This window comes from Lontra canadensis, unplaced genomic scaffold (genome assembly GCF_010015895.1).
Source record: "Lontra canadensis isolate GAN:19392208 unplaced genomic scaffold, GSC_riverotter_1.0 scaffold48, whole genome shotgun sequence".
NCBI lineage: Eukaryota > Metazoa > Chordata > Mammalia > Carnivora > Mustelidae > Lontra > Lontra canadensis.
In genome coordinates, this window is record NW_022631042.1 from 11942627 (window position 1) to 11966763 (window position 24137).

At 38.8% G+C, this 24137-nt stretch overlaps 1 protein-coding gene across 1 annotated transcript in view; it reads right to left on the reverse strand.

Annotated features, from left to right (window-relative positions):
• Positions 1-20663: 20663 nt before the first annotated feature.
• Positions 20664-24137, reverse strand: part of NAMPT (nicotinamide phosphoribosyltransferase) — a 37979-nt gene continuing 34505 nt past the window's right edge. The window contains exon 11 of the mRNA XM_032873363.1: positions 20664-23614. Within this exon, the coding sequence (XP_032729254.1) occupies positions 23504-23614 (111 nt within the window). The 3' untranslated portion in view covers positions 20664-23503. The remainder of the gene's footprint in view (positions 23615-24137) is intronic.

Consider the following 24137-nt stretch of genomic DNA (forward strand, 5'->3'; position numbering starts at 1 on the left):
AGGAAATAGCACAGTGAGCAAATCCGTTGACTCACCACATTCCTGAAGCTCATATATTTATACTTGGAGCCCCTAAAGTTGGCTTAGGAGCTGCTTCTTGTGGGGCTTCCTGATGAGCTGTGACTTTGTGAATATGCAGGTGATGCTGTACTTGGGTCAGTTTAGGCCAATGTGTTTTAGCTGCAGGTCGTGACCATGAGTGGCTCAAGAAATCCACTCGGAGGGGTAGAACCAGCATTCAAGTGTGGTAGAGTAGAAGGGGACCAAACAGAACGGATGGATGCAGCAGGATGAGAGGGCACTGTCCAAAGTAAGGGTTTCGGTAGTACATGTGGATGTGAGTGACTGGCTTGTACTTTATGGAGTTCTAACTGCCCTGAGCGGTCAGGCCTTCTGAACAGTGAAATCCTGAGAGCTTCGTACCATTTGAAGTTTTGTGGGGGGCTGCTGGGAAATGATCAAACTTGATCTTTTCTGGGTAAAGCAGATGGAAATGCTAGTCTGAGGCTCCCCCACAAGATGCAGATAAATAAGACTACTTGAATGGTTGGCCAGCTTCCCCCTATCCTTTCTTGCCTTAAAAAACATCAGCATTTGGCTTAGGTTAATGAGAATCGGGGCGGGCGGTATGCCGTCGATGAGGCAGTTGGAGAACGAGCTGTGGCTGGACAGTGGAGGGTTGGTGGGAGGTGACAGTGAGATCGGACGGTGAAACTTCATTCATTCAGCATGTGATTTCTCAGTGTCTGCTGTGGCTCACTGAAGCCTCAGGAATGTAGTGAAACAGGTCAGGCATTGTTCCTGCCCTCAGAGAGAGCAGTATCCAGTGGCGGAAACAGATGAGGACCTGCCGAAGACACTGTTCTATCCCGTGATTCATAGTTTCTGCCTATCAAGATTTAGAGTGTCCCGGGATTGACACAGCTGCTTAACTGTTTGTGATACATATTATTGTTTTGTTTTCTGTTTTTAGTTTTAAAACTAGCTAAGAAGGAAAGGATAAGTATGTATGTGTATGCGTATGTATGTATACACACATATACACAATGCTAAATTGTTTTTCAGTTACACGGTCCTATGTTTTTTTTAATGGGCCAATGGCTCTCAGCAGCTGACAGCCCTCTTCACCCGCCTCCAGGAGCTGAAAAAACTCATTTGCAGAGGAGTCCTGGGCATGGCTCTGTCTTGTGTTAGGAGGCCAGTACTTGTAACTCCATTTATCAGAAATGCTTGCCTTTCTTGATAATTACAGTTATACTTGCCCCTTTTACGGAATGGATGTAACAGAAAAGTATATACTTGTGGAAATTGTTGCTAGAAATCTCCTGAGAGGTTTATTTTTCCAGGTTATCATAGGAGTAGTAGAGAGGACACATTTTGTAGAGCCTGGAAATAATATGAAATGTGTCCTTTTCCCAGAGCTAAGTCATTCCCTTCTTCGCTCCCTGTAGGAAAAATACAGTGACGTTCCTCCGGGCAGGGTAGGGTGATTACGAGTTGTATAAATCTCACGGAACCTTTCCGGGCCATCTTTCACTCTGTCTTGCTCTCTAAGAGGAGGGAGAAAACTGCTGAAGGTTTACAACAGAAGTGATATGCTTTATGGAGCGCATAGGAATGAAGTCCTGAATCAATATTCAAGTAGCGTTGTATATAGAGCAGTGGTTCTCGACCGGAGACGATGGGTACTGAAGAATTCTCTGGTGGCTTATCCAGGTTACACAGGCATTTTCCGCTGTCATATCATGGCAAGTATCAAATGTTCAGGAATAAGTATGGTTCAGAAAAACCCCGCAGATAATTCTCACCCTATCCCTTTCCTACTCCACCTACTGATACAAAAGGTGATGAGCCTAAACCCTGCTCAAGGATATAGAGAATGCACGTAAAAAAATACAAAAATTGGATACAGGAGAGTCCAGAAAAAGAGCCAACAGCAGGCACCGTTTCTCAGAATGCAGTATTTCCTGCACTAAAATATCCTCTGGCATTCCTAAAGTGGCTTCCTGGGCATCACTGAGGGGAGACCAAAAGAGCTCTTTGCCCGGGGCACATATTATCCACAAAGCTTGAAAAATAAAGCCGGGAACACACGGCTGGAATGCTGTGTTCCTTGTGAGTGCCGCTTAGTTGGCACCATTCCGCAGCCCAGTGACGCAATGTGTTGTTTCAGCCTGCCTCGGTCAAAAGCACTGAACAAACAGGCCATCTGATTTAAAGGAAAATAGCATTGTTTCTCAAATTCCACATATCAGCAAGATCACATGATAATTGTCTTCCTCTGATTGACTTATTTCGCTCTAATATGCTCTCGTTCCATCCATGTCATTTGAGAAACAAGGCAGAGGATCATGGGAGGACAGAGGGAAAAACGAAACAGGATGAAACCAGAGAGGGAAGGATGGGGCGGCTGGGAGATGGACATTGGGGAGGGTATGTGCTGTGGTGAGTGCTGTGAATTGTGTAAGACTGACAAAACCCAGACCTGTACCCCTGAAACAAATAATGTATTATACATTAATAAAAAATAAAGGAAAAGAGCAATTATTTTTTAATAAATTGCTAATTTAGAAAATATTTTCAGCCTTTTTCATCTTACATTTTAGATGTGTCTCTTACAAGCAACAAATACTTGGATTAAAAAAACCCAAAACTATTCTATCTTTTGACTGATTTTATGTGCATATAGGATATATGTATATATTACTCATATGTGCAACATGTATGTGGAATGTATCATTCATCTTTTAATTTTGCTATTTGTACCACTTGTTTTTATTTCTTTTTCTCCCACTGTTAGCCTTCTTTTGACAAATTTTAACCATCTCTGTTTGAAAGCAACATACTTTGTTCCTATTCCTATTAATTCAGTATTCATACTTATCAAAGTGTAAAATAAATGAATAAATTTAATCTCCTCCTGACAATTCAGGTGCCTCAGAACACTTTTAACTCCATTTATCTTGCTCCTGAGTTAGGCTGTACTTGTAGATTTTAAGTATTGTTTAATTTAAATCCATAAGACAGTATTATTGTTTCACATAGCCAGTTGTGTTTAGTTTATCCATAGATATTTACTACTTTTATTATTCTTTATTCCTTCTTCTCTTAGAATTTCCCTTGTTGAAGGTATGTTGGTTGCAAACCTTCAGTGTTTGGTGATCTAAAAATGTCATTATTTTATCCTCATTCCTGAAAAATATTTTTAGTGGGGGTAAGGTTCTATGTTGGCAGATATTTCCTTTTAAGACTGTGGAAGGAGCTGAGATGCCTTTCAACAGACGAATGGATAAAGAAGATGAGGTTCATCTATGCAATGGAGTATTACTCAGCTCTCAGAAAGGATGAACACCCACTGTTTGCATCGCCATGGATGGAACTGGAGGAGCTTATGCTAAGTGAAATAAGTCAAGCAGAGAAAGACAATTATCATATGGTTTCACTCATATGTGGAACATAAGGAATAGTGCAGAGGACCACAGAGGGAGGAAGGGAAAATTGAACGGGAAGAAATCAGAAAGGGAGACAAACCATGAGAGACTCTGGACTCCGGGAAACACACTGAAGGTTACAGAAGGGAGGGGGTGGGGGGTTAGTAACTGGGTGATGGACATTAAGGAGGGCATGTATGAGGATGAGCGCTGGGTGTTATATGCAACTAGTGAATCATTGAACATACGTCAAAAACGAATGATGTACTATATGCTGGCTAAGTGAACATAATAAAAAAAAAAGTCGTGGAAACCGAGAGTGGTAGGGGAGGGTGAGGTGAAATAATGCAGGTAGAGCACATGTACACACACAGAGAACACACGGTCCTTTCGGGACGCAGCAGTATCATCCGGATGCAGTTGTTGAGAGTTCAGACGGCAGTCTCTGTCCTTATGCCAGCTTTTCCCCTCTGGCTGTTTTTAAGGTCCTCTGTGATGTTGATTTGCAATTCCATAGTGATGTGCCTGGATGCTTGGCATTCACTGAGCTTCTTTAACCTTTGGATTATTGCTTCTTTCTTATAAACTTGGATAAATCCTGAGTGCTTATCTCCTGAAATGTAGCTTCTCGCTCATTTTCTCTTTCTTCTTCTGTAGCTCTGATTAGACACATATGTTAGTCCCTTTCACTCTTCCACATTGCTTATCTTCTTTTTGATTTTTGTCCATTTTGAGAGAGAGAGAGAGAGAGAGAGAGCATGTAAGTGGGAAAAGGAGGAACAGAGGGAGAGGGAGAGAGAATCTTTAGTGGAGTTCTAGTTTATGACCCTGAGATCGTGACCTGAGCCAAAATTGAGAGTCAGATGCATAACCAACTGAGCTGCCCAGGCACCCTTGTCCATTTCTTTTGTGCTGATTCTAAAAAATATGCCTTCTGAGCTGTCTTCCCTTCTGTTCCCTCTGCCGGTTATCTAATCTGATTTATTTCTGCGTTTTTAATTTCCATAAATTCTGTTAATCTATTAATTTTCAAATCTGGGTCATTTAAAAATTTTTCTTTCCCTATAGGTACTTCCAAACTATTTTATTTTATTATTCTTTTAAGATTTTATTTATTTATTTGACAGACAGAGATCACAAGTAGGCAGAGAGGCAGGCAGACAGAGAGAGAGGGGGAAGCAGGCTCCCTGCTGAGCAGAGAGCCCAATGCGGGACTCATACAGGACCCTGAGATCATGACCTGAGTTGAAGGCAGATGCTTAACCCACTGAGCCACCCAGGCACCCAAGCTATTTTATTAAAAAAAAAAAAAAAAAACAAAAAAACCAAAAACATTAAGCATAGTTATTTTAGAATGTCTCATAATTTTAATATCTGAGCCTTTTATGGATCCATTTTCTGTCAACCTCCTTCATGGTGTCTTATTTCCTTGTGTAATTACTTACGTTGTGAACTGCTCATTCGCCTTGGAAAACTTCTGGCAATTCTTTGAGACTTAGGATGAGAGTCCTATCAGAGAGGACTTACATTCTGCCAGGTGTTTAGGAAACTCTACCAGTCTAGTTTAATCTAAATGTAAAGCTTGAGGTTTCTGTAACACGCAGGGGTGTAGACTTCAGAGAGATGCAAGGGATAGCTTTCAACAATAGCTTCTTAGGGAATTTTTCCCTAACTTTGCCTGCCTAAAGCAACTTTTCTTACAGTGCCCTCGTGGTGCAATGGTAGGTTTACTATTGGTTTACCATTGGAATTCATCATTCCAAAGTGTAGCCCTTTGGGCGCCTGCTTTATTGAAAGACAGTCTTTGACTTCTGTTTACCATATCCTGTCAGGCCCTAAAAACTAAAGCCAGTAGTCTCCAGGTTTGGTAAATGCTACAGGACAAATCCACATTTAGTGCTTGTTTTTTTTCTTCAGGGCCCTATTTTCACTTGGATTTTGATCTGGTCATTTCTCACTATCCTGTTAGATCATTACTTCTACAATAATAGTAGTAGTAGTAGTAGTAGTAGTAGTAGTAGTAGTAGTAGTAATATAATAATAGTAGTAATAATAATAAAGATGCCCATTAGTTTTGTTGTTTTCAGTGGTAGGAGAATCAGAATTATCTAGCCTGCTTATATTTCTGGGGAAAAAAGCTGATGATAAAAATACGAAAAAAGCTTTTGTCAGAAGTTTGATGCTGCTGATTTGGACAGAAGATTCCTGGGTTTTCTTCTAAATCTTCCCACATCACATGGTCAGATTTCTTAATTTTTCTTACTAAACTTCTGTTTCTCTATCCAAAAGCAAAAGACATTTAAAATAGCTACCAGTTTTGGAATCTGTGTCAGTGAAGTCTGCAGATTTTTGTTAAAAAGACCCAAAATAAAGTCACTTTTGTTAAACCCCACATCAGCAACCAAGACTAAATGCCTATCTTTTTTTTTTCTCTTTAAATTCTAATCAGTTGACATATAGTTTAATATTAGTTTCAGGAGCAGAGTTTAGTGCTTCATCATTTACATTTAACACCCAGTGCTCACCATCACAAATGCCTTCCTTAATAGCCATCACCCATCTCTCTTATCCACCAGCCCTCCCTCCATCAACCCTGTTTGTTCTCTATAGTTGAGTCTCTCATGACTTGTTGCCCTCTCTCTATTTTCTCCCTCGCCCATAAGTTCATCCACTTTATTTCTTAAGTTTCACATGAGTGAAATCATACAGTATCTTTCTCTGACTTATTTTACTTAGCACAATACACTCTAGCTCCATCCACGTTGCAAATGGCAAGATCTCATTCTTTTTGATGGCTGAGTAGTATTCCATTGTATATACACCACATCTTCTCTATCCATTCATCATTTGATGGGCATTTGGGCTCTTTCCATAACTTGGCTGTTGTTGGTGGTGTTGCTATACACATTGGGTAGGTGTGCTCCTTCATACGTGTATTTTTGTATCCCTTTGGTAAATACCTAGTAGTGCAGTTGCTGGATCATAGGGTAGTTCTATTTTTAGCTTTTCGAGGAACTGCCATACTGTTCTCCGAAGTGGCTGTGCTCTCACCAATAGTGGAAGAGGGTTCCCTTTCTCTGCATTCTTGCCAATACCTGTTGTCTGCTTTTAGCCATTCTGACAGGTGTGAAGTGGTATCTTGGTATGATTTTGATTTATATTTCCCCGATGCTGAGTGATGTTGAGCATCTTTTCATGTGTCTGTCCGCTATCTGGATGTCTTCTTTGGAGAAATGTCTGTTCATGCCTTCTGCCTATTTGTTAGAACTGAGTTATTTGTTTTTTGGGTGTTGAGTTTAATAAGTCCTTTTTGAATTTTGAATACTAACCCCTTATCAGATATGTCATTTGCAAATATCTTCTCCCATTCTATACTGTATGCTGCCTTTTAGTTTTGTTGACTGTTTCCCTTGCTGTGCAGAAGCCTTTTATCTTGATGAAGTCCCAGTTGTTCATTTTTGTTTTTGTTTCCCTTGCCCCCAGCAACATGTATATTAAGAAACTACTGTGGCTGAGGTCAAGGAGGTTTCTACCTGTGTTCTCCCCGAGGATTTTGATGGCTTCCTATCTCACATTTAGGTCTTTCATTTGTTTTGAATTTATTTTTGTGTGTGGTGTAAGGAAGTGGTCCAGTTTCATTTTTATGCATGTTGCTGTTATTTCCAAACACCATTTGTTAAAGAGACTGTATTTTTTCCATCGGATATTCTTTCCTACTTTGTCAAAGAATAATTGACAATATAGTTGTGAGTCCATTTCTGGGTTCTATATTCTTTTCCATTGACCTATGTGTCTGTTTTTGTGCCAGTACCATACTGTCTTGATGCCTACAGCTTTGTAATGTGTTTCGAAATCTGGAATTGTGATGCCTCCAGTTTTTTTCTTTCTCAGTATTGCTTTGGCTATTCGGTGTCTTTTGTGGCTAAAATTTTAGGATTGTTTGTTCTAGCTCTGTGAAAATGTTGGTGACATTTTGATGGAGATTGCATTAAATGTGTAGATTGCTTTGGGTACTGTAGAAATTTTAAGAATGTTCTTCCAAACCATGAATATGGAATGTTTTTCCCTTTCTTTGTGTCCTCTTCAATTTCTTTCACAAGTATTGTATAGCCTTTAGAGTATACTTCTACCTCTTTGGTTAGGTTTATTCCTGGTATCTTAACGGTTTTTGGTGCAATTGCAAATGGGATTGATTCCTTGATTTCTCTTTCTGTTGCTTCATTATTAGTATATAGAAATGCAACAGATTTCTGTACATTGACTTTATATCCTGCAACTTTGCTGAATGCATGTATTACTTGTAATTTTTTGGTGTAATCTTTCAGGTTTTCTACATAGAGTACCATGTTGTCTGCGAAGAGTGAAAGTCTGATTTCTTCCTTGTCAATTTGGATGCCTCTTACTGCTTTATGTTGTTTGATTGCTGAGGCCAAAACTTCCAGTATTATGTATAATAATCATGGTGAGAATAGACATCCCTGTCTTTCCTGACCATAGAGGAAAAGCTCTCAGTTTTTCCCCATGATATTAGCTGTGGGTCTTTCATATATAGCTTTTATGATGTTGAGGTATATTCCTTTTATTTTATTTTAATTAATTATGATGATGATGATGTTAGTCACCAAAGAGTACATCATTTGTTTTTGATAGAGTGTTTCATGATTCATTGTTTGCATATAATACCCAGTAGTCCATGCAATCCGTGCCCTCCTTAATACCCACCACCAGGCTCACCCATCTCCTACCCCCCTCCCTTCTAAAACCCTCAGTTTGTCTCCCAGAGTCCATAGTCTCTCATGGTTTGTCTCCCACTGTGATTACCTGCCTTCATTTTTTTTGGATGGGATTGGAGGAGATTATATTGAGGGAAATAAGTCAAGCAGAGAAAGTCAATTATCATATGGTTTCACTTCTCTGTGGAACATAAGGAATAGCATGGAGGACATTAGGAGAAGGGAGGTATTCCATCTCTACCTAATTTGTTGAGGGTTTTTATCCAGAATGGGTGCTGCATTTTGTCAGATGCTTCTGCATCTATTGACAGGATCATATGATTCTTATCTTTTCTTTTATTAATATGGTGTATCATGTTGATTGATTTGTGAATATCGAACCATCCCTGCAGCCCAGGAATAAGTACCAATTGATCGTGGTGAATAATTCTTTTAATGTACTATTGGATTTGATTTGTGAGTATCTTGTTTAGAATTTTTGCATCATGTTCATTGGGCATATTGGCCTTAATTCTCCTTTTTAGTGAGGTTTTTGTCTGGCTTTGTGATCAAGCTATTGCTGGCCTCATAGGAGGAGCTGGGAGTTTCCCTTCTGTTTCTATTTTTGGAACAGTTTGAGAAGAATAGGTACTAACTCTTCTTTATATGTCTGGTAGAATTCCCCTGGTAAGCAATCAGCCCAGGACTTCTTTTTTTTGGGAGATTTTTGATTACTGATTCAATTTCTTTGTTAGTTATGGATCTGTTCAAAAGTTCCATTTCTTCCTGTTTCAATGTTGGTAGTTTGTGTGTTTCTAGGGATTGCCCAGTTTATTAGCATATAATTTTTCATAATATAATTGTATTTCTGTGGTGTTGGTTGTGGTCTCTTTCATTTGTGATTTTATTTATTTGGATTCTTTCTCTTCTTTTTGATGAGTCTGGCTAGGGGCTTATCAATTTTATTAATGTTTTTGAAGAACTAGCTCTTAGTTTCACTAATCTCTTCTATAGTTTTTAAAAATTTCAATATCATTTATTTGATCTCTAAATTTTGTTATTTCCCTTCTGCTGGCTTTAGGGTTTATTTGCTGTTCTTTTTTTAGCTCCTTTAGGTATAAGGTTAGGTTATGTATTTGAGACTTTCCTTGCTTCTTTTTTTCTTTTTCCTTCTTGAGGCAATATACTTTTACAAGTATATTATATTATATATTATATATATATGTATATATACACATATATAGTATATTATATATTACAAGTATATTAAAATATACTTTTAAAAGTATATTGCCCGTATTGCAATATACTTCCCCCTTAGGACTCCATTTGCTGCATCCAAAAAGTTTTGGACTGTAGTGCGTTCATTTGTTTCCATGTACTTTTACTTTTTTTTTAAAAAATTTCCTGGTTAACCCATTCATTCCTTAGTAGGATGTTCTTTAATCTCCAGGTATTTGTGGTCTTTCCCAAGTTTTCCTTGTGGTTGACTTCAAGTCCCATAACACTGTCCTCTGAAAATGTGCACGGTATGATGTTGATCTTTTTGTACTTGTTGAGGGCTGATTAGTGACCCAGTAAGTGATCTATTCTGGAGAATGTGCCATGTGCACTGGAGAAGAATGTGATTCTGCTTTAGGATGAAATGTTCTGAATATATCTAAGTCCATCCAGTCCAGGGTGTCACTCAAAGACAGTGTTTCCTTGTTTTCTGTTTAGATGATTTGTCCATTGCTGTAAGTAGTGTGTTAAAGTTGCCTGCTGTTATTGTATTATCATCAGTGAGTTTCTTTATGTTTGTATTAATTGATTTATATATGACGGTGCTCCCAAGTTGGGGGCATTAATATTTACAATTGTTAGGTCTTCCTGATGGATAGACCCTTTAGTTATGATATAATATCCTTCTTCATCTGTTATTACAGACTTTGGTTTAAAATCTCTTTTGTCAGGACGCCTGGGTGGCTCAGTTGGCTGAGCTGCCTTCAGCTCAGGTCATGATCCCAGGCTCCTGGGATCTTGTCCCACATTGGGCTCCTTGCTCAGCAGGGAGCCTGCTTCTCTCTCTGCCTCTGCCTGCCACTCTTCCTGCTTGTGCTCTCTCTCTCTCACTCTAACAAATAAATAAATAAAATCCTTAAAAAAATCTAGTTTGTCTGATGTAAGTATGGCTACTCTGGATTTCTTTTGACATCCATTGGCATGATATAGATTGTTCTCCATCCCTTCACTTTCAATCTACAAGTGTTTTTAGGTCTAAACTGAGTCTCTTTTAGGTAATATATAGATGAGTCTTTTTTAAAAAAATCCATTCTGATATCCTGTGTCTTTTAATGGGTACATTTAGCCCATTTAAACTCAGTGATTATTGAAATAATATGAGTTTAGCCTCTGTTACCTATAATTTGGTATTTCTGGTGATGTTCGCTGTCCTTTCCAGTCTTTGTTGCTTTTAGTGTTCTTTCCTCCCCAAAGCGTCCTCTTTAGTATTTCGTGCAGGACTGGTTTAGTGGTCGTGAACTCTTCTCGTTTTTGTTTATATTGGAAACTCTCTCTCCTTCTATTCTGAATGACAGTCTTGCTGGATAAAGTATTATTGGCTGCATATTTTCCCCATTTAGCACGTTGAATATATCATGCCACTTTCTTCTGGCCTGCCAGGTTTCTGTGGAAAGGTCAGCTGCTAAACTTATGTGTCTACCCTATTGGGTTAAAGACCTTTTTTCCTTATCTGCTTTAAGAATTCTCTGTCTTTGTATTTTGCAAGTTTCACTATGATATGTCTTGGTGTTGACCTGTTTTTGATGACTGTGAGGGGAGTTCTCTGTGCCTCTTGGACTTGAATGCCTGTTTCTTTCCCCAGATTAGTGAAGTTCTCAGTTATATTTGTTCAAATATACCTTATGTCACTTTTGTCCACTCTTCTTCTTTTGGGACTTGTATATAGAAGCACTCAGTTCCCTTAGTCTATATTCATGATCTAATAGCTTTCTTTCCCTCTGCTTTTCAGCTTCATGATTTTCCACAATTTTATTTTCTTGATCACGTAGTTGTTCCTCTGCATCTTGTCCCCTTGTTGTGATTACGTCTAATTGGGATTTCATGTTGGTTATAGTATTTTTAATGGCTTGACTAGATTTCTAGTTCTCTTATCTCTGCAGCAAGTGTTTCTCTGGAGTCTTCTGAATTGTTACCCCCACCCCAAGCCCAACTAATATTCTAGTGACTGTTATTCTGAATTCTTGTTCACATATATTACTTATATCTGTTTTGAGCAAATCCCTGGCTGTGGTTTCTTCTTGATCTTTCTTTTGGGGAGAATTCCTCGGTCTTCCACAATGTGGTGGGGTTTCTTTTTTCAGCTCTAGTTGTTCATTGTGATTTTCTGTGTCCTTGGTTCGATTTCTTGGGTGTTCAAAATGATCTGATATTTATCTAGCTGTGTTCAAGGGATGAGGCAAGCCTATGGTCTCCCTGCTCCTTCACCATCTTAACTCATTACTCCTTAATGCCTATCCTACCTGCAGCTTTAACCCCCCAGAACAAAACCTTTAACCAGTCATTTTGAAATCACCTAGCTAGCACTAGTGAGGTATTCCACCTCATAGGCCCTTGTCTTCCCCTTAGGAGAACGACATTTCCTTGACACAATGAATTCTTTATTACAGTGCATTCTTTGGTAAAAATTTTTTTCTGTCCCCTTTCTGCCTTTAAAAAATGTTGACTTTTCTAAAGTTCAGTGGAACTCCTTTCTATTGGGATTCTGCCTGCTTTCCATGAATTGTTTGATCTTTAAATTTACTAGGTTGAGTTTTTGTTATTCAACAACTTTTTATATTTACTTTGCTTTGTTAGAAAACCAACTGACAGTGATTAACATCTTAAAATTCCCAAGAGCACCACTAGAAGTTCAGAGAGAGAAGGGCATTTGGTAGAGTCTTGATATTTATTTATTTGACAGACAAAGATCACAAGTAGGCAGAGAGGCAGGCAGAGAGAGAGAGGGAAGCAGACTCCCCACCAAGCAGGGAGACTGATGCGGGGCTTGATCCCAGGACCCTGAGATCATGACCTGAGCCGAAGGAAGAGGCTTTAACCACTGAGTTACCCAGGTGCCCCTTCCTTTTCTATTTTTTGGAATAGTTTGAGAATAAATATTAACTCTTTTTAAAATATGTGGTAGAATTTGCCTGTAAACCCATCTGGTCCTGGACTTATGTTTCTTAGGAATTTTTTGATTGCTGACTCAATTTCTTTGCTTGTTTTCAACCTATTCTAATTATCTATATTTTCCTGTTTCAGTTTTGTAGTTTCTATGTTTCTTGGAAGTGATTCATATTTTTCAGATTGTTCATTTTGTTGGCATAGACTTTTTCATAATACACTCATAATTATTTGTATATCTGTGCTGCTCATTTATGGTTTTATTTAAGTAATTTCTCTTTTTTGTCTTGATGAGACTGGCTGAAGGTTTATCAATTTTATTGGTCTTTTCCAAAGAATGAGCTTCTGTTTCATTGTTTTTTATTTTAGTTTCTGTATCATTTAATTCTGCTTGAACCTTTATTATTTCCTTTCTTCTGCTGTTTTGGGGTTTTGTTTGTTCTTTTCCTAGCTCTTCTAAGGTGTAAAGTTAGGTTGTTTGAGACTTTTCTTGCTTCTCAAATGAAGGTAAACTTACCTCTTAGAAATGCTTTTTCTGAATCCCAAGGGTTTTGGACAACTGTGTTTTCATTTGTTTCCATGTACTTTTTTATTCTTTGATTCCTGGTTGACACAGTCATTGTTTAGTAGCATGTTATTTAACCTCCATGTGTTTGTCATCTTTCTAGATTTTTTCTTGTGGTTGACTTCTGGTTTCGTAGCATTGTGGTCAGAAAAGATGCGTAGTGTGATCCCGATCTTCTTGAATTTGTTGAGGCTTACTTTGTGGCCTAATATGTGATCTATTCTGGATGATGTTCTGTGTGTACTTGAATGTGTATTCTGCTGTTTTAGGATGACATGTTCTGCATATATCTGTTAAATCCATCTGTTCCAGTATGTCATTGAAAGCATCGGTTCCTTGTTGATTTTGTTTAGATTATCTGTCCACTGATGTACGTAGGGTGTTTAAAGTCCCCACTGCTACTGTATTATTATTGGTTAGTTCCTTTATGTTTATTTTTACCTGTTTTATGTATTTGGGTGCTCTTATGTTGGGGGCATAAATACTTAAAATTTTTATATCTTCTTTTTTGGATTGTCCCTTTTATTATTATGTAGTGTCTTTTCATTTCTCATTATAGTTTTTGTTGTAAAGCCTATTATGTCTGATACAAGTATTGCTACTCCAGTTTTATTTTGCCATCCATTTGTAGAATAATTTTTTCTCTATCCCCTTATTCTCAATCTGTCTTTAGATCTTAAAGGAGTTTTTTGTAGGTAGGATATAGATTGGTCTTGTTTTCTTTCGAAGATTTTATTTGACAGATACAGTGAGAGAGGGAACAAAAGTGAAGAGAGGGAAAGCAGGCTTCCCACCGAGCAGGAAGCTGGATGCAGGGCTTGATCCCAGGACCCTGCAGTCATGACCTGAGCAGAAGGCAGATGCCTAATGACTGAACCACCCAGGTGCCCCCCGTCTTGTTTTTGTTTTTGTTTTTCCTAAATCCATTCTGTCACCCTTTGTCTTTTGATTGGGTGTTTGGCCCATTTACATTCAAAGTTATTACTGACAGATATGAATTTGTTGTCACTGCACTTTTCTTGTGGTTGTTTCTGAGGATTTTCTCTGGTCTTTTGACTTTCATGTTTGCTGATTTTCTCTAATGATATATTTGATTTCTTTCTCTTTGTTGGTTGCATATTTATTAGTGGTTTTTGATATATGGTTACCATTAGGTTTGTATCTAACCTCTTGTAGATAGCAGTCTATACTTAAAGCTGATCGTTGTTTAAATGAACCCATTCTTTACTCCTCCCATGTTTTAGGTATATGTTGTCATGTTTTACATCCTTTTGTGAGTTCCTTTACCGATGTTCCTTTTGTGTTTCCTACATTTATACTGTCATTTTTGGTCTCTCCTTTCCACTCAAAAGAGTCCCCTTTAATATTTCTTGCGCAGCTGGTTTAGTAATCATGAGCTCCTTTCGTCTTGTTGTCTGGGAAATTCTCTCTCCTTCTGTTCTGAATGATGGCCTTGCTTGATTGAATATTTTTGGCTGCAGATTTTTCCCATTCAGCATGCTAATCCCTTTTTACTTGGTAAGTTTCTGCTGAAAAAGCCCTTGATAGCCTTATGGGGTTTTCCTTATAAGTTACTATCTTATTTTGTGTTGCTGCTTTTAAAGTTTTATCATTATATTTTGCTAATTTATTACAATATGTCTCTGTGCCGATTTGCTTTTGTTGATTTTTGGGGGCTCCTCCGTGTCTCCTAGATCTCGATATGTTTTCTTCCCCAGATCAGGGAAGTTTTCAGCATTATTTTGTCAAATAATTCTTTCCTTTTCTCTCTTCCTCTTCTGGGACTCCTATAATATGAATGTTATTACATTTGATGGAGTCCCTGAGTTCCCTAAGTTTATTGTCATTCTGCATAATTCTTTTTTCTCTTTTAGTCAGCTTGATTACTTTCCATTAGTTTGTCTTCTAACTTATTAACTTGTTCATCATCCAGCCTGCTGCTACCAAGCATATTTCTCACTTTGTTTCTTAAGCCCTTTATCCCTGCTGTATTATTCCTTATCTGTATTAATGGTCTAACTGATGCTTTCCACTCTTCTCGAGTCCAGTATCATTATGAACATTAAATTCCCTATCAGGCATATTACTTGTATTTTTCACTTGGATTTCTGCCCATCACCTTGTGTTGTTCTTTCATTTGGAACAAGTAACTGTCTTCCCATTTTTCTAAGTTTCTGTGCCTATTTTGTGTGTCAGGAAGGTCAACTACATCTCTTGTTCTTGAGGGTAACCGCCTCATGAAGAAGAGGTCCACTAGTGCCATGCCACCATGTGGTCACGTGGTATCCTGTTCCCCAGGGCCCGGCGCTTCTGGGAGTGTCTCCAATGTGTGCTGTGTGTGTTCCGCTGTTGTGTTCTGGCTGTTTTATCCTTTAGGTCAGTCATCTGCAGCATCTCTTTGCCTATTGTGGGCAGTGTTTGGTTCCTGGTCTGAATGTGGCGTTTTAACTAGGTGTGCTCTGATCTGCTTGTGAAAAGAGACCAGTCACTGCCTGAATTGAGGCTCCACAAAACTCCTACATTAGCAGACAGTGTGAGTAGGAGATTGGCATGTCCTCTGGTGGAGGGGGTCGGCTGTGCTGGGACTGAAGTAAGCATGACTGGGAAGAGTGGTTCCCCCATAGCACTTGGTGGGAGGGCTTGGCGTAAGCAATGTAGGAAGGGAGAATGGATGTTGCAATGGTTCCCACAGGTGGGCCTGTGGTTATGCTGAGAGGTGGCAGAGGGAAATGGCAATTCCTTTGTTACCAGAAGGGTCTCCACATTTTCTCTTTGGGATGTGCCCCAAGATGAGCAAATAACCTCCCCACTGTGTGCTCCAGGTACTCTTTGGATCACGGTTTCCAAGCTTACATCCATGTTTATTGTGATGTTTGATTACGTTCTCTCCAAAAGCTGAGCAGTGTCCTTGGGACTCTATGTCATCCAAGTCTGCTGACCTTTAAAACACCAGGCTTCAAGTCCTGCTGGTTTCAAGAACTTATAATATTTGGCCCCGCTCATTTTTTTTTAAAGATTTTATTAATTTATTTGACAGAGAGAGACAGATCACAAGTAGGCAGAGAGGCAGGTAGAGAGAGAGGAGGAAGCAGGCTCCCTGCCGAGCAGAGAGCCCGATGTGGGGCTCGATCCCAGGACCCTGAGATCATGACCTGAGCCGAAGGCAGAGGCTTTAACCCACTGAGCCACCCAGGCACCCCAGGCCCCTCTCATTTTTGAAGCCATTTGCTATGGGGATTCATTTTCCTGTGTTGTTAGTCTGTCTCTGGCCCTTCTCCTCAACCACAGCTCCCTCCCCACTGCACTGGCCACAATCCATTTCTCTCCCAAACTGCATCCCTCCCCTTTCTATCTCTTCAATGTGGCTTCTATTCCTTAAGTTGTAGAGTTTGTTCTGCCAGTCTTCAGGTCAATTTCTGGTAATTTAGGATGATTTGATAGTTATCTCATTGTATTCATGGAATGAGATGAGCCTAGGCTCATCTTCCTCCATGCCATTGTCCAACCTCCAGGCTCTAATCTATATTTTGATTAAACACCTTATTTCATGAATGTACTGTAATGATTTTTCAAAAGGACAGTAGTATCTGAACATGATTTGAAAGTTATCCATCTTTTTAAAAAATGGTAAAATGGCTTTTTTAAATATTTAGTAAAATGTTCAGGGTATTAGCATTATATAGTGTACCAAGACATTCAGAAAAGCCTTTATCTTACTGACATTTACTCAACAAATATTTGTATTTCTACTATGTGCTAAATGCAGGAAATAGGGATGAATAAAACGCTGATGTACACATCCTACACCATAGTACATAGACCCATGGATTACAAGTGCATTTTAGAAATACACCCAATACCTGTGGAGCCCAGAGGAAGGGTCCATGGAATGAGGATGGCAGATGAATGCGTTGTAAAGGGTTCTTGGAGGCGTTATCACCTAATCACCTAAAATAAGTTGGCCAAAGGAAGGCATTTCTGGCTGAGCTGTCAGCATGAGCAAAGGCAGAAAAAAACAGAAGAGAGTGTATTGTGAATATGTGTGCATGAGTGTGTGGAAGGTAGAGCAAATCAGTTAATCCTGGCACAGAAAAAGAAAAGTAAAACAAGAGGCTATCTGTGTAGCATGGGGCAGATCAAGGAGGGTTTGTGGGTTAGGCTGGATTCTGAGCATTATCCTGGAGGCTAGAGGGAGCTTCAAATGTTTTAAGTGGGGGACTGACACTATTGGAATTTGTTAATACTCTGGTATGTACAACGAGAGGGAGAGCGGGTTGGGATAGGAAAACTAGTTAGATATTATTTATACTGTTTCAGGAAGAGATCTGCAGGTCTGAAATGGAGTTTGAGGGAAGAAAATCTAACATTTAGTAGGTAAATTAGCAGGACCGTGAGTTTGATCATGTGTGGGGTGGGGAATCTCACTTAGGTGGTGGGCTGGACCTCCAAATGAGTCAGATCTTCAGGAATGTGCTAAGTTTGGAACTGCTGTATTTGAGTAGGTAGGTATCTGGGTGACAAGGCATCATAGAAAAATTCATAGCCTAAGATATCAGTGTGTAGAAGCTTTAGTAGATAGGTGATAGCTGAGACCATGAGAATGGCTAAGATCAGCCAAGACACATGTGGAGATAAATAGGACAAGATGACATTTAAAGGGTTTAAGTGTGTGAAGAAGAGCCTGAGGGCCCCCATCATATTATACCATAGACAACAAAAGAGTAGTTTCAGTTATTGGCAGTGGCAAATGGAGGGGCAGTCCTCTGGTAAGATAAGAACTAAACACACTCAGTTGGCAATCAAGAGGTCACTTTGTATGAGGGACGAGGACCAGATGAGGAGAGCTGGTGTTATCAAGGGATTTTTTTTTTTTTAAAGGATGAGAGAAATAGAGAAATTCCTTCCCGAGGAGGAAGGAATAGAAAGTGAGAAGCTGAAGATAGAGTTATTTTTTCCCCCTGAGCTCAGAAATCTGGTAGAAATCTTCAGGCTACTCAGGAAGACCGACCGCATCAGGATTAAACCTGTAGCCAATTAATTCATCAGGACTGCTTATAAATAAGCATAATCCATCTTAAGTTAAAAACCATGTCTTCCCAAAGTTCCAATTACAAAATTAAAAAAAAAAAAAGTTGGTCAGGATAACTTTAAACTGAAATTTTTTGTCAACCAAGAATAATGCTTCATTTCTCTGGGATGAATATAAATCATTGTAAACCAAAATTGCCTTTTTTCTGCAAACTATGCTATAAGCCAGTAGAAGAGTCAACTGGCAGCTTCTACTGCTCACCAAAATAGCACAAGCCCTGAAATGTGGTAAAAGCCCCAGGTGCCCACGAATACTAAGTCACGTCACCAAGAGTCTTCATACCAATAAGGCGAAGGCTCAGTCGCTCTGGGGTAGTCTACAGGCAAATTTCCTGACTATCAAGGCTGACTTCTACGTTAGTTAAAGAAGTTTTGGTGCAGTTACTAATTTGATTCTAAAATTCCTTTTAAGAACATATTTCTCTTTGTTGGAATAACCTAAACAAATACTTTTGTTAAGTTTTAATAGAACAAATGACTGTGAACCAAATAAAGATGGATTTGTCTCTGGGGAGCAGATAACAATTAGAGAAACTTCAAATAAAATGAAATAGTAAATTAAAACGAGGTGGGAAGAGCCTGAATACCGGCGAGGTGACTGGTTTTATTTAGCTGCAGAATGCTTTGGTTGCTCTTTTTAAAAGAACTAAACAAAATGTAAATCTTGAAACATTCAAAACAAGCAATTTCAAAAATGCATTTAAAGGCTTGAACACTTGGGCCCGTGTCAGCAGAAGGGGTGTTTATCGCAGGCTAACAAAATCAAGAAATTTCTTATCGAGATTATTCCTTCCCTCCATTGTGTCAACAGATACTGACTAGTGCCTGGTAAAGGTCATGCAACCGCCGGCAACACACTAAGTGCTTTGTGTCGGTCTCTCCTTGTCCATGTGTGCTTGGACACCATGAGGAGGCCGAGCGCCTCCTCTCGCAGGCTGACCTGGGTCAGTGGCCTCCACTGCCTGATCCCTGTGAGGCTCACGCTGCCCATTGTTGCTACCTCCTGCTGACCTCTGGATCCCTTCCCTTCATTCATGGAACATGCTGGGGCCTTACACAGCTTTCTTCTACTACCTCAACTTCCGCCATCTTTCCTGATCTTGTTTTGTGTCTCACGATCTTCTGCATTCAGCCACTGCAAGGTCACACCCTGGAACGTACTATACCATGAACTTGCTCCTCTCTGATCATTGATCCAAGCATACTCGTCTGAGACTAGTGTTTCCTGTCCTTCCAACCTGCCTGTTCCAGCAACGCAGATCAGAGCTGCCAGCATACTGTCCATTGGGCTCCCTACTACCTTCCCAGTGCTCTGTGTAGCTCTCATGTCCTTACCTCTCCGGTTTAGACATGTAGGATCATTATTTTGGCAGTTACTCACTTAGCATCACTCATCTGGCAAAACACCAAGTATCTCCATGTTCTCTGTCTGTACCCAGGCATCAGGGTGCTACTATGGAAGGGAACAGAAGCATCGCACTAGGCCAACTTTCACTTTTAAGTTGTCACCAAACAGTTGGGTCCTCCACACTGTGCTATAGTCCTGCTATGCTTCAGGTCACTGTATTCGCCATAAAAACTATCTTAAAAACTCCTTTTCCCAACGCGCAATCTCCTTTGGTCTCTGACTCACAGAGAAAACCATGGCCTGCATGAGCACCTGTCCCATCACCGCCAGCGTTTTGGACCCCATCCCCCTCACCGATTCCTTTTGGCTCTGTTATCGTCAACTTCTCCCTCTTTCCCAAGTCCTTTTCAGATATAAAGCAGTAGCTAAGAAGGGACAGGAAGACACACTGTTGCCTCACTTGTTTCCTTTTTACACCCAGAATTCAGAGTTTTGTAAGGTAGCGGCTCTCTGCCGTGTGCCGCCTCTGCCGCTGCGCAGGGGATGCTGGGAAGCCACTAGTTATCTCCAGGTTCAATGGAGTGGACGCTTTTCATCCCTCATTCTACTCGGTCTCTCAGCACATCTTCAACACCGTGCAGAAACGCTCCCTCCTTTCATCCTTCCTTTACTCCTCCTGGTTTTCCCCTCATCTCTTTAGCTGCTACTTGTCAGTCTTCTTTGCCTGCTTAGCTTCTGCCACTTAAATTTTTAGAGTTCCTCTGGGTTTGCCCTTGGCCCTCCTTTCCTTATACCCTCCAGCAGAGACTGGCACATTTTTTCTTTAAAGGCCCATAAAGTGAATTATTTTAGGCTCCACAGGCCTTGAGGTCTGTCACAACTTCTCAGCTCTGCCACTGTAGCATGAGAGCAGCCACAGGCAATAATGAGACTAACGTGCATGGCTTGTTCCAGTCAAACTGCATTTACAAAAACAGACGGGATGGATTTGGCATGTGGCTTGCCAGGGCATAGTCTGTCTCCCTAGAGAAGTACCCTTTCCTGTGTCTTTCATGACAAATTCATACCTGGAGACCCTCCTATCCCCAATCTGTAAATTCAACTACCTAATATCCACATTTAAATGTCTCAGTGGCATCTCAGATCTTAACCTAGGAATTGTGCCCTTACCCCCCAAATCTGGTCTCTCTCCAGTGTCTTTAGTAAGAGGCACTGCCATTCAGATAGCTGCACAAGGCAGAAAATAGAGGAGTCATCCCTGATGCCTCGCTCTCATTTTCTAATTCTTTGAATTGGAGGAATACCTAAAAGAGGGTAAATCTAGAAATGGCCATTATTTGAAGCACAGAGTCAAATTTAACATTTCACTAATAGAGCTAAACTTTATTTCCATGTTTATTACATGTTTTATCTTTGATGTTGTAGTATACATATTAGAATGAACATACAACTTGGGAGAAAAGCTGGACATTCTCCACTGAATGGGTTAAAAAAGAATGTAAAACTACAAAATACTTGTTTAAGTGTTGAATTCTAAATTATGGCAAACAGAACAGTAATTACCTTGCCATTTTTCTCTTTCTAGTTTTCCAAGATGAATTTCATTATAAAATATTTTCATAACAATTTATTTCAAGAAAGGAAATAAGGGATAATCATTAAAACCATCTGACTTGAAGTATAGAGTACAAATAAAGAGTCTTAACACAGAACTCCTATCTTCTATTTAAAATACAAATACTTCATGATATTATGAAACTGAGAGGGATTAGCTGATGTCAACTGCAAATCTAATGACTTAAGCAAACCCAAACATGCCATTTGCTTTTGTCTGGAAGAGTCAGGCTGATTTAAAGGTGACACACAGCAGAATTCTAGTTGATAACTATGTCAACCATTTGCTACTGAGAATGGGGATGGCCAAATATTAAGTGCTTAGTCACAGAAATTCAGATTACTCAGTTCCAAGTGGCTAATAGAATTAATCATTTCACCTCTCTCCTTCTACGCCATGCACTACTGCACAGATGTTAGCATTCACTCGATGTCTGAAAATAAAATCCTCTAGCTACTCTGAAACTGCTGAGATTCACAGAACACAAAGAATATTATCTGTAGTATAATTCCAATGTTTTAAACAAAATCAAAATTATGGGTGGTTATCAAAGTTGTTATTTGGTAATAAATATGGTTTTTTAATTCTCTAAAAGCCCCTTAGCACATTCTGTGAAGAAAGCTGTGTTTTTAATACTAATTTTTGTTTAGATACATTTAAAAGAATTAGCTTAAAATTATTTTCCACTAGGAATTACAGGATGAAAACTCTTAATAAAAGTGAACAGTGCTTATTATTTTCAATAAACAAGTGTTTAGAATCATCTGCAAAAACCACCTTCTTTTTAATGATGTTTTTAAGAGACATTCTACTGATAAATACCTTTCTCTTGTAACTGTTTAGGACAAATGATTTATGGCTTTTCAGTTTTTTAAATTTCACATTTAAAGTCATGTTATTAAAGCTTTCAAAATTGGTCTTCCAAGATCAGATTCTTAAATAAGAACAGAAAGGACAAAAGAAAGACAAACTCCTTATCAACATAGTTTCCTCCTGTCCCTGGAAATCAACATTTCTCTTAAACTTCAAGGCACACACTCCTTTTCTTAGACCTCAGGGGTTGACAAACTTTTTCTGCAAAGGGCCAGATAATAAACTATTCATGCTTTGTGGGTCATATGGTCACTATGTAACTACTTGATTTCTGCACTGTCCCAAGAAAGCAGTCACAGACAACAGGTATTTATTATAAAAATGAAAGCAGTCTGAACTTGGCCACAGTTGGCCAACTCCTGCCTTAGAACAGACGTAAATAGAAAAGAATCATTAAAACAAAACTGCTCTCTTGTCAGATGTGATGACTGACTCAGAATCTAGCAGTTAATCACTCTAAAACATTTTTGATGTTGAACACTTTGAATGTAGCCAACTTACTACTCTTGGTTAAGATTGTTCTCTTCAAACTCACGTCATCATGCTTTAATTTATCCTCATTTAAGAACTTGCTTGCGCATTATTTATTGAGGGACTCAGTTTAAAATTAATAAATGATGTCCATACAATTTAATATCCAATTTAATTTTTAAAAAACTTAATGAAAAATATAACAGAATCAAAACATTTAAAATAAGTACACTCACTACCCATTCCAGTAATTCATTTAAGTCGTATCAGCTATAGAATAGGAAAAATAAATTCAGAAGTGTAATTTAAAATACACTACTTCCACTTTTGTTAATATTTTACATTTATGTATATATTCTATCGTGGAAGCAGAAATTCTCTCTAAAAACATCTCCTTAAAATCTTGAGGTGCATGTTAGAGCCACAGGCAATATCTGACATATAAAACTGCAGTACAGGCCTTCAAATTTGGCATTTCACTGGTACAATACAATGACCAACATATATAATCACTGTACAGTGCCTAGACATTCCAGTAAGAACCATTATTTTCTTTAATGTAGAACGATTAATACATATTCTACAAGGGGCAGTGAGGTTAGTAATTCTATAGGGTATGTCCCGACATAATTTTCAAATTGTACAATAACATAAACAGCTCTGTTAAGGCCATGTTTTATTTGCTGATTAATGGACAAAAGGCAATGTAATTTATTTCAAGTATTTTCTTGAAAGTCTGTGCTCATAAAAATCATGAAAAGTTGGAAAGACTGTTAAATCACTGAAACTTTAAATATATCTTACACAATCTTGTTTGTACAAAAATACAAGTTAAATATAAACATAAAGCAATCAATGATAATTTTATGCAAATCTGTTTTATGTGATCTTCAGTTATATATAAAAGTTTCTGGATTCTGTTATTTGTGAAAAGATCAATACCAGATTGAATTACTATCTATTGGCAAAGGGCCCTAAAAAGCTTGCCTTAGCATTAATCTTTTACATGGTTAAGTGCATCTCCTAATTTGAGATCACCTAAACACTGGAAAAAAAAAAAAGAAAGGGCAGTATGTCCATAAACCAACAAATAATTTGGCTGTAATGTATCATAAAACATAAAGAACCCCCCACACATCTGTACAATAAACATTATTACATACACACAGGTGTCCACGTGCGTGCGTGCACGTACACACACACACGCAGGCGAGCACACACACCCACTCGTAAAGCCTAATGAGGTGCTACTTCCAGTTCGATATTCAGCTCTGCATTTTTTCTTATTTCATCAAATGAATAGCTTTTTGTCACCTTCCCATTCTTGAAGACAGTATGGAGAAGATCCTGTACAAATAAAACAATGTAAATATATTTTCATATTTTTTATATTTTATGTAAACATAAAAACGTGTTTTATTAATTATCCAGCAAAATACTTCAGTAATGCTTTGATGAATTAGACTGTCTAGTCAAACGCAGAGATGTTTGATGGTGTTCAAAATTACAAAATATCTTTATATACAATGCTTGTGGAGCAGGCAGAGAGCCTGGCAGTATCTAAAAGCGCTATGTAAAAATATTTAGCTTTAAAAGAAGCTAAATATTCTTAAAAGTTTTCCTTGAAGAAAAATCCAAAAAAATTCTAGCTGATCCATCTCTGTGCTTTCAGGTGGAAGCTGCTCGGCTGCCCAGAAGAGTCCTGCTGTCGCTGATCATTATGACGGACCATGAGCAAGAAAAGCCTGCCAGACCTTCCCTTGTTCCTAGACAACAGACTCAATACTGATTAAACTGACCCACCCTGGAATGTAATAAATTTCCTAGTCACTGAGTTTTGGACTTTAGACAAACAAAAACCCCTAAAAAA